General features: G+C 42.3%; 1 protein-coding gene across 2 annotated transcripts; it reads right to left on the reverse strand.

Annotated features, from left to right (window-relative positions):
• Positions 1 to 459: 459 nt before the first annotated feature.
• Positions 460 to 9458, reverse strand: lacc1 (laccase (multicopper oxidoreductase) domain containing 1). 2 transcript variants are annotated; one of them, XM_035760315.2, is made up of 5 exons: positions 8727 to 9458; positions 6136 to 6314; positions 4532 to 4700; positions 4201 to 4426; positions 460 to 2213 (listed from the first exon to the last, which is right to left on the reverse strand). In XM_035760315.2, the coding sequence occupies exons 1-5, from the start codon at positions 9253 to 9255 to the stop codon at positions 2006 to 2008; spliced, it is 1311 nt and encodes a 436-aa protein (XP_035616208.1). In that variant the 5' UTR covers positions 9256 to 9458; the 3' UTR covers positions 460 to 2005. The 2 variants fall into 2 exon arrangements, with proteins under 2 accessions (XP_035616208.1, XP_035616209.1); XM_035760316.2 differs by lacking the exons at positions 6136 to 6314; positions 8727 to 9458 and adding an exon at positions 5718 to 6120.
• Between the last annotated feature and the right edge of the window lie 2013 nt (positions 9459 to 11471).

Genomic DNA, 11471 nt, shown 5'->3' on the forward strand with positions numbered 1-11471 from the left:
CCCGCTCTCTCTGTCTGTCTCTCCCCCTCTCTGTGTCTGTCTCCCCGCTCTCTCTGTCTGTCTCTCCCCCTCTCTGTGTCTGTCTCCCCGCTCTCTCTGTCTCTCCCCCTCTCTGTGTCTGTCTCCCCGCTCTCTCTGTCTGTCTCCCCACTCTCTTCCCTTTCTGTGTCTGTCTCCCCCCTCTCTGTGTCTGCCTCCCCGCTCTCTCTGTCTCTCTCCCCCTCTCTGTGTCTGTCTCCCCGCTCTCTCTGTCTCTCCCCCTCTCTGTGTCTGTCTCCCCGCTCTCTCTGTCTGTCTCCCCACTCTCTTCCCTCCTTGTATCTGTCCCCCCCCCTCTCTGTGTCTGTCTCCCCCCTCTCTGTCTGTCTCCCCCCTCTCTGTCTGTCTCCCCCCTCTCTGTCTGTCTCTCCTCTCTCTGTGTGGCTAGGTTATTATATTAGAACAGATTAAGCACAGCTGTTGATCTTAATTAGTCAAGTTTAATTCAGTGGCTGGTGTGGAACTTACAATGCAGTGAAGATGTGTTTAATGGTAGCTTTAATAGACCATGGCCTCATAAAACACTAAAATACAAGATCATACAAGATAGAGAGACTTTATATGCCTCGCTATGGAGGTTCTTTTAATCAAACTTTCTATTTTGGGTTTTCATTTATGTGCACCCAACATGGCCTATTCATACAGACTTGACTCCTGAGATCTTTCAATTAAAGAGATTGAGACAAAGATAAACAAACAATGCATTATTGTATTTGTGAGGATACAGTATTATTTTGGTGGTGCTAGCGCCACCTTTTGATATATCAGATTTCCTGCTACTGTATTTCTGTGGAACCAAAATAATTATGTATCCTCACACAAACACAATAATGCATTGTCTATGAATAAGTGTTTGCATATGAAGTGAATATTCATGGAAAGATTCATCATATCTGGAGTGTACCGCTTTTATGTTGCATGCAACTTTACCACATACAGATATGGCTACATGTGCATTTAATATACAGTAGCAGTCAAATGTTTGGACACACCTACTCATTCAAGGGTTTTTCTTTATTTGTACTATCTATTTTCTACGTTGTAGAATAATAGTGAAGACATCAAAACTATGAAATAATACATATGGAATCATGTAGTAACCAAAAAAGTATTAAACAAATCAAAATATGTTATATGTAAGATTCTTCACAGTAGCCACCCTTTGCCTTGACGACAGCTTTAATCACGCTTGGCATTCTCTCAACCAGCTTCGTGAGGTAGTCACCTGGAATTCATTTCAATTAACAGGTGTACCTGTTCATTTGTGGAATTTCTTTCCTTCTTAATGCGTTTGAGCCAATCAGTTGTGTTGTGACAAGGTAGGGTGGTATACAGAAGACAGCCCTATTTGGTAAAAAACCAAGTCCATATTATGGCAAGAACAGCTCAAATAAGCAAAGAGAAAAGCAAAGAGAAAATACAATCCATAATGTCTTTAAGACATCAAAGTCAGTCAATGTGGAACATTTCAAGAACTTTTAAAGTTAAACCATCGTGTCTTTGTGAGACGCATAGTAGGTGAACGGATGATCTCTGCATGTGTGTGTCCCACCGTGAAGTATGGAGGAGGAGGTGGGATGGTGTGGGGTGCTTTGATCGTGACACTGTCAGTGATTTATTTAGAATTTAAGGCACACTTAACCAGCATGGCTACCACAGCATTTGAGTGGCGCAGAGATACGCCATCCCATCTGGTTTGCACTTAGTGGGATTATCATTCCTCATGAAGCTGGTTGACAGAATGCTAAGAGTGTGTAAAGCTGTCATCAAGCCAAAGGGTCACTACATTCAAGAATATAAAATATATTAAACACTTTTTTGATTACTACATGATTCCATATGTGTGATTTCATAGGTTTGATGTCTTTACTATTATTCTACAATGTAGAAAATAGTCCAAATAAAGAAAAACCCTGCAATGAGTAGGTGTTCTAAACCTTTTGACTGGTACTGTACATAAATTAATTCAGTGTTCTGAACTACTGAAACAGTCAGTAGTTCCTGTTTCGTCCATCCACAGGAAGCCGATCTGTGTTCCGAAGTTAAGCCCGTCCCTGACGTGGGAGAAGAAGGCCTCAGGGTGACAGGATGTGCACAGGGTCACGCTCGGCCTGTCAGTCACCGTGTCGTCATGGATACGCTCAGGCAGGACCCCTTCCCTCTGGAGAAGTATTCTGGAATGGAGAACGTGGAAGTTTAAAAACACAGGAAAAGAAGAGACCGTGGTCTAAACAATGTAGATGATTCTACTTTAATTCCATGGTCAGCATGCCCCTAGGGTGAAATATGTGTTCAGAAGAAATACTGCCCCTTTAGTTGGACTCTCCATCATTCTGCTGGTTAGATTGGTAATCCATTAACCTGATGGGACTAATGATCATTTCAATAGTATCACCCTACACAACCAGTATCCACTCACAGAGATCACTCCCAGGGCATGACCTTTGTCTTTGCAATCAGATGAGTGGCCGAGGGGAACTGACTCTATGGTAGTAGATCAGGGAGAGTGGTAACCTGGTAACACCCTATAGGAAATCAATCAGGCAACTCTCCAGCCTAGCAGCACCTATCATAAAAACCACATCATAGTTTGACCTCATAGTGACCTCATTATTGACCCTGTGGAATTATTTCAACTGGGAGTCAAAGCTTTTTCATGATCAGTGATTTAAGGACATGACGTCAGAGAAAGAGTGGTGAGGCTCAAGCAACTGAATGTAGACGAAGGTCGAATAGCAACTGAATGTAGACGAAGGTCGAATAGCAACTGAATGTAGACAAAGGTCGAATAGCAACTGAATGTAGACGAAGGTCGAATAGCAACTGAATGTAGACGAAGGTCGAATAGCAACTGAATGTAGACGAAGGTCGAATAGCAACTCAATGTAGACGAAGGTCGAATAGCAACTGAATGTAGACGAAGGTCGAATAGCAACTGAATGTAGACAAAGGTCGAATAGCAACTGAATGTAGACGAAGGTCGAATAGCAACTGAATGTAGACGAAGGTCGAATAGCAACTGAATGTAGACGAAGGTCGAATAGCAACTGAATGTACACGAAGGTCGAATAGCAACTGCGACAGCCGGAAGTCTGATATTTATAGATTTTTGTCAATTATTTTTATTACCACTTTTTCTCTCCAATTTTGTGATATCCAATTGGTAGTTACAGTCTTGTCCCATTGCTGCAACTCCCATACGGGAGGTCGAGAGCCATGCATCCCCCGAAACACGACCCTGCCAAGCCAAACTGCTTCTTGACACACTGCTCGCTTAACCCGGAAGCCAGCCGCACCAATGTGTCGGAGGAAACACCGTACAACTGGCGACCGTGTCAGCGTGCATGCACCGGTCCGCCACAGTAGTCGCTAGAGAGCGATGGGACAAGGACATCCTGGCTGGCCAAACCCTCCCCTAACCCGGACGATGCTATTGTAAGTGGCTGTTCCACTGGATGTCATAAGGTGAATGCACCAATTTGTAAGTCGCTCTGGATAAGAGCGTCTGCTAAATGACTTAAATGTAAATGATGCTGGGCCAATTGTGCGTTGCCTTATGGGTCTCCCGGTCGCGGCCGGCTGTGACACAGCCCGGGATCGAACCCGGACATGTAGTGCCTTAGACCCCTCGGTAGGCCCAGAAGTCAGATATTAATGTGGTTTTCCAACAGCAAGGCTCAGATCAACATGGCAGTGTTGCCAATGTTTAGAAAGGTTTTTCTTTCTATGTCTCCAACCCCCATATCGCTCACTCACAAACTGGCATACTATATGTGTACAATGTACAATCAATAAGTGACAGAGAGACTCAAATATCACATTCATTTGTATGTGTATACACGAATCGCGACAAAGATGGTTCCTGTTTCAGTCATGTCTTTGATCACGTTTGCGTGGGTAAAAGACTAATGATTGGTTGATAATAGAGCCTCCCAGCATGCAGGCGATGGCTGCAGGAGGGAGCTGGTGTTGAGCAGCTGCAGAAACTTGCTCACAAGATGTTTGTAAAGTTCATGCATTCGACATATAGACAGGCACAAGTCGGACAATTTTTATCCCCATAATGCAACACTTTGAAGGGCAGTGACCAACGATGTTTAAGAAACGGGACGCGCTTAAACGAGCTATTTGTCTATGTGTTGTATAGTTGGCCAAACTAACCTGGTGGCTAGTCGTATGTTGACATGAGGCCTGGTCTCAGCCATGTCAGGAACACAGTCAGGGTGGATAGAGTAGAAGTCTGCAGCCTGCTCTCTCTCCAGTGTAAAGCAACAGGCCCCCACCGACGGCCCGATCACCACGGTGACGTCACACGCCCTGCTGCCGAATCCCATCACCATGGCGTTGACTGTAGCCATGGCAACACCCATCAGGGTTCCTTTCCATCCTGACAGAGGGAAACACAAAGGAACACTTTATAATGACGCACCAGCAGACATCTTTCTACGGAATATTAATAGTGTCTTGTACTTAGTGTATGTGTGTGTCTCACCAGCGTGAGCTACTCCGATGACCCTGGCCACGGGGTCAGTGAAGAGGAGGGGCATGCAATCAGCTCCTGGCGCAGCTATGACAACACCTCTCTGATTGGTTACGATGCCATCATAGTCGTGTGGCTCGTCTTCCTTTCCCATCACCCATACGTCACTGCTGTGGTTCACCTGGCAGAAACAGCTATTCAGCATTAACCACTTAATGATGTCAGTGATGTTTTCTACAACCCACTGGAGTGAGTGTTACACGATGTAGAGGACACGTGCACTACCTCCCTGTGCCATAACGGTCTAGACCTCAATCAATCAAATGTATTTAATAAAGCCCTTTTTACATCAGCAGTTGTCACAAAGTGCTTATACAGATACCCAGCTTAAAACCCCAAAGAGCTTTACAGATACCCAGCTTAAAACCCCAAAGAGCTTTACAGATACCCAGCTTAAAACACCAAAAAGCTTTACAGATACCCAGCTTAAAACCCCAAAGAGCTTTACAGATACCCAGCTTAAAACCCCAAAGAGCTTTACAGATACCCAGCTTAAAACCCCAAAGAGCTTTACAGATACCCAGCTTAAAACCCCAGTGCTTTACAAATACCCAGCTTAAAACCCCAAAGAGCACGCAATGCAGAGGCAGAAGCACAGAAACACTCCCTAAAAGGCAGGAACCTAAGAAAAAACCTAGAGGAACCAGTTTAAGAGGCGTGGCTTGTCAGAGTGCAAATTATGGGGGGCCCTGAATGAGACATGAATGCCCCTAAATGCAACAAAGTCAACTTTGGGGTCTATAATTCATTCTAATTGAACCATTCTCCTATTTATTTAAAATGCATTGTTTTCTTCTACAGTGGTAAATATTAAAGGAGAATTTTTCTGTCTGAAGTAAACCTAAATGTTTTATGTAAATGGCCTGTTATAGAAGGGTCCAGACCAATGTTTCCCCTCATTTTTGTTCATTGTCAGCTAATTTCAGGTCTGCTGAGTGCAAACTTGAACGTTGTGAAAATTCTGTGCAACTTCCGGTGCGTGTTCACCGTGAACACAGGCTGTACCCACTTTAAGTTAAAACTAACAGTGGTCAAGTAGGCTACTGTGGCTATTTGATCAGAATGTAGGCTTACCAGAGTAGTCTACCATCAAAAACTATGGAGAAAATGCATCCTATGATGTTTATGAGAAACTTACCCCAGCCGCGATTCACTTCCTCATTGCTTGTTGTGCAGTATCAGAGCACGCAAAATACATGAACAAAATCTCAAAAATACCCAAATATGTATTTTTAGAAACGGACACACTCTCAGTATAGTGATGTAGGTCTTTAGATGTTGTACACATGAAATTGTGTCATTCTGAACTTTATCCGCAACGTTACATTCCCTTTTGTGCAACTCGAGACGTTTACTATAGAGACACGCTCCGCCTGCACCGCTGTGTGAGGGGAACTTGACCAAAAGGGTTTCTAACTCTGGAGATAAAGTTAAGCGTGTGCACACACATTATAATTCACACTCTGTAGCCAGTCTACTTCTGGTTGACCTCTTGAGGCCATGTTACACTTACATCCAGGGAGGCTACATTAATGTTATTTGCTGTGCTGTGATACCTTGACCAGGTGCAGGCGTCGGGGGTAGAACCCAGCCTTTTGGGCTAGTCGGCGGATGTTCTCGGCTACGAGGGTCATGGGGTCTCTGCGTCTGGAGCTACTGAACAGGTTGAGAGAGGAGAGGGTGGAGATGGAGGAAATACCTCCTGTACGTGTGGTGAATCCATGGGAGAAACAGTCTACACACACACACACACACAGAGAGAGACAAAGTGGGGAGAGAGCAAGAAAGAGAGAACGCAAGTATTTCCTGTGACTGTGCCTCAAAACCAAATGTTTACCTGGCCCACCACTCCAACTTGAAATTGAACAGCCTTGAACAGCCTAGTTTGACCAGGTCCACCTAAATCAGCTCAATGTAATTGAAGAATCCAAACAATCTAACCACTTCTGGGAAAAATGGAAAACTTTAAACAAACAACACAGAGTTATCTATTTAAAACGGAGATGTATGGATAAACCTCTTCTCCAATCTTTTTGTCTCTATAACAAACAGCAAAACATATACATGATCAAATACAAACCTTAGAATCAACTATTAAAGTCTTCCAGAACCCACTGGATTCTCCAATTACATGAACTACAGGTCAAATTACAAACCCTCCAACCTAAAAAGACCTGTGGTGTTGATGGTATCCTCAATGAAGTGATAAAATATACAGACCACAGATTCCAAATGGCTATACTTAAACTCTTTAACATCATCCTTGGCTCTGGCATCTTCCCCAATATTTAGAATCAAGGACTAATCACCCCAATCCACAAAAGTTGAGACAAATTTGACCTCAATAACTACCGTGGGAGCAACCTTGGGAAAATCCTCTGCATTATCATTAACAGCAGACTAGTGCATTTCCTCAGTGAAAGCAATGTACTAAGCAAATGTCAAATTGGATTCTTACCAAATTACCATACGACAGACCACGTATTCACCCTGCACACCCTAATTGACAAACAAAGAAACCAAAACAGAGGCAAAGTCTTCTCATGCTTTGTTGATTTCAAAAAAGCGTTTGACTCAATTTGGCATGAGGGTCTGCTATACAAATTGATGGAAAGTGGTGTTGGGGGGGAAACATATGACATTATGAAATCCATGTACACAAACAAAATTGGCAAACAACACACACATTTCTTTCCACAGGGCCGTGGGGTGGGACAGGGATGCAGCTTAAGCCCCACCCTCTTCAACATATATATAAAAGAATTGGCAAGGGCACTAGAACAGTCTCCAGCACCCGGCCTCACCCTACTAGAATCTGAAGTCAAATGTCACTGTTTGCTGATGATCTTCTGTCCCCAACCAAGGAGGGCCTACAGCAGCACCTAGATCTTCTGCACAGATTCTGTCAGACTTGGGCCCTGCAAGTCAATCTCAGAAAGACAAAAATAATAGTGTTCCAAAAAGGGTCCAGTCACCAGGACCACAAATATAAATTCCATCTAGACAACGTTGCCCTAGAGCATACAAAAAAACTACACATACCTCGGCCTAAACATCAGAGCTACAGGTAACTTCCACAAAGCTGTGAACGAGCCTAGAGATAAGGCAAGAAGGGCCTTCTATGCCATCAAAAGGAACATAAAATTTGACATACCAATGAGGATCTGGCTAAAAATACTTGAATCAATATTATTGCCCTTTATGGTTGTGAGGTCTGGGGTTCACTCACTAACTGAGAATTCACAAAATGTGACAAACACCAAATTGAGACTCTTCATGCAGAAGAATTCCCCAAATGGTCATGTTAATCCCAACCAAATCAGGAGAAAACAAAAAAGATAATTACTTGACACATAGGAAATAATAAACAAACGAAAACAGAGCAAACGACAATGCTATTTGGCTCTAAACAGAATACCTGACCACTGTGACTGACCCAAAATTAAGGATAGCTTTGACTATGTACAGACTCAGTGAGCATAGCCTTGCTATTGAGAAAGGCTCCCGTAAAGCAGACCTGGCTCTCAAGAGAAGACGGGCTATGTGCACACTGCCCACAATATGAGGTGTAAACTGAGCTGCACTTCCTAACCTCGTGTAAATGTATGACCATAGAGACACACACATATTACACAGATCCACAAAGAATTAGAAAACAAAACCAATTTTGATTAACTCCCATATCTATTGGGTGAAATACCACAGTGTGCCATCACAGCAGCAAGATTTGTGACCTGTTGCCACAAGAAAAGGGCAACCAGTGAAGAACAAACACCATTGTAAATACAACCCATTTTTATGTTGATTTATTTTCCCTTTTGTACTTTAACTATTTGCACATAATATGACATTTGTCATGTCTTTATTGTTTTGGAACTTCTGTGAGTTAATGTTTACTGTTACTTTTGATAGTTTATTTCACTTGTGTTTATTATCTAGTTCACTTGCTTTGGCAATATTAACATGTTTCCTATGCCAATAAAGCCCTTACATTGAATTAAGAGAGAAGAAAGGTGCATGGAGGGAGGGGAGAGGGGTTGAAGAGGAAAGAAGGGAGGGACTGTTCACTGGTTGCTGAATGATAGTCTTCAGATAATTCTGCATAATATTACACTACAGTAATAGATACTGTATTACACACACCTACCTGAAATTAAAGTGGACCTCAGTATGGTGACGTCTCCTTTAGCAGGTAACTGCTGCAGAAAGCTTCTGACCTCCTCTCTGACCTCACTGCCAGGTGGAGCTAAAGGTGAGTCGCATTGCACATGACCAGGGCACTGGAGGTCATGTGATGTGATGTACTCAAATGTATACACTTCCGTGAAAAGTTGCTCAATGTATGATTCAAACATCGCTCTCCTTTTTTTTGAGGTGAAGACCCGAACCGTTCGTAAGTCCAGTTGATCCACGGCTAGTTTGAAACGGTACAAAGACTCCGTAACAGTGGTGTAGTCCAATACGTGGACGTTTGTCTTCTGACTGAAAAACGTTTCCAGCAAAGACATCTTGTTCTCGCCGTTTGCATTACAACGTTGACCATGTGGTCCGAATAGTAGATATATCTGAAAGCCGACATCGCTCCTACCTGTGACGCTTTTTACTTGCCTCTCCACGCACGAGCTGTGCTGCGGACACCGACAGTGAATTAGATCTATAATGAAGACTTCTGACATGTTGTCAAGTAAATGCAATAATGATATCCAATAAACGGAAACAACTTAACTAATAGATAAAAGCTTCTCTACAAGTGTGTTATGAATGATGCATTTCAAAGAGGCGATGTGCCTTTTTACGCAAAGAGGAACACATTTTCATGCGTTAACACGCCGTTTTCAGAAACTCCAGGGAGTTTGAACTTCCTCCTTGAATATCTCTGTTCCCGCCCTCCGGGGTTGTCACTAGTTACCACCGCCACAAAGGCAAAATGGTCTCCATCGTACAAATTCATCAAAACAAAAATGAGCTTTTTGGTCTTAAATTAAGGCCAGGGTCAGACATAATGTTAGCAGCGTGGTTAGGGTTAGGTTTCAAATCATATTTTAAGAAGATAAATTGTAGAAATAGGCGGGGGTTTATCCATAATTATGACTTTGTAACTGTGGTAACTAGTGACGTCCGCCCTCCGCGGAAATTCCAGCGCGGGGTTTCTGCGACGGACTGTACAGCGGTAACCCAATATAATCTTTGACCTTTCTGACTGTTCCTCTTCAATTCCTTTTATTGTTTTGAAGACGCATAACTTCCTTATAGCCATATCATATCATTCATACTGTATCAATAATGTTTGGCCATGTTTGTGCTGGTCTGGTTTAGATGAAGAGGAAGTAGAATACTGTAAATACAAACAAGACAACAGACAAGTACAGAAGGTGTGCTCAAGGGTGTGTTGTGTCAGGTGATTATGACTCAGCTCATCTATCTTCTCCAGGTCTCAATTGCAGGAAGTCAAATGTAATCGAAAGGTAGTGTACAGGGCTGAATATGTATTTTAAAGAACTGATTTGGTCTCTGCTTGACACCAAAAAACACCCCATAATATCTGTCCCTCTGCCCTCCTTAAATTGTGTCATTGAGAAGTCCAGCAGACTTTTAGCCCTCCATAACTGGCTACATAACTATTGCAGCCCTGTGTGTGTAAAATGTATTAACAATTTTGATACCTTCTGGAAACAAAGCTAATTTTTTAAGGAGGATGGGATCCACCCAAATCATTTGGGTTCCTGGATCCTTTTACAGCATTATAAGGCTGCGTTGAGACAATGACATCAATGACCCAATCCCAGCTCAGTTAATCCCTGTCATTGTGTCGCCGAGTTGTGTGTCCTGTAGCTCAGTTGGTAGAGCATGGTGCTTGTAACGCCAGGGTAGTGGGTTCGATTCCCGGGACCACCCATACGTAGAATGTATGCACACATGACTGTAAGTCGCTTTGGATAAAAGCGTCCGCTAAATGGCATATATTATTATTATTATTATATTATTGTCGTAATGCTTCAGCAAATGTACATTATCCTAGTTTCATTGGTAGACAATGTAAGTAACCTATTTCATGTCCCTCTAACTGCCCTAAATGCCTCTGCTGATCCTACAGCTATTGTATGCTGTAATTATGTGCCTATGAACCAGAGTTATATTATTACCACTGAGGAGGTGTGCCCTAGTAGGAAGTCCACTGTGTGCAGCTCACCCTGCACTAACATAAATAACATGAGCATGTCTACTTCTGCTAAGCATTCCAGTTAAGCAATGAAAACAATCAAGCATCCCAGAAAAGTGCTCAAAATAGCCAACGTTAACATGCATAGTTTAAGAAACAAGGTTTATGAAATCAATAACTTGCTAGTAACACATGACATTCATATTCTGAAAATATCTGAAATGTACTTATATAATACATTTGATGATATAGGTGTTGGTTATGATGGTTATAACATCTACAGAAAATACAGAAATGCCAATGGTGGAGGTGTTGCTGTTTATATTCAGAACCCGATTCCTGCAAAGATTAGAAAGGATCGCATGTTAAATACTGTTGAAGTAATATGGCTACAGGTTCATCTGCCTCACCTAAAGTCCATTCTGATGGGAAGCTGCTATAGACCACCAAGTAGTAACAGTCAGTATCTGAATAACATGTGTGAAATGCTTGATAATGTACAGTGCATTCTGAAAGTATTCAGACCCCTTGACTTTTTCCACATTTTGTTACGTTACAACCTTATTCTAAAATTGATCAAATACATGTTTTCCTTAGCAATCTACATACAATAATGTGAAAACAGTTTTTTTAAATTATGCAAATGTATTAAAAATAAAAAAACAGAAATACCTAATTTACATAAGTATTCAGCCTCCTTGCTATGAGACTATGAGGCATCTATGAGGCATC

This window comes from Oncorhynchus keta, chromosome 34, assembly GCF_023373465.1.
Source record: "Oncorhynchus keta strain PuntledgeMale-10-30-2019 chromosome 34, Oket_V2, whole genome shotgun sequence".
Taxonomy (NCBI): domain Eukaryota; kingdom Metazoa; phylum Chordata; class Actinopteri; order Salmoniformes; family Salmonidae; genus Oncorhynchus; species Oncorhynchus keta.

Coding starts and splice junctions, on each gene's coding strand:
- lacc1 (XM_035760315.2), bottom strand. CDS start 9,255: ATGTCAGAAGTCTTCATTATAGATCTAATTCACTGTCGGTGTCCGCAG. Junction 4,427..4,531: donor CATCGGAGTAGCTCACGCTG/GTGAGACACACA, acceptor TCCCTCTGTCAG/GATGGAAAGGAACCCTGATG. Junction 2,214..4,200: donor AACATACGACTAGCCACCAG/GTTAGTTTGGCC, acceptor TCTCCATTCCAG/AATACTTCTCCAGAGGGAAG.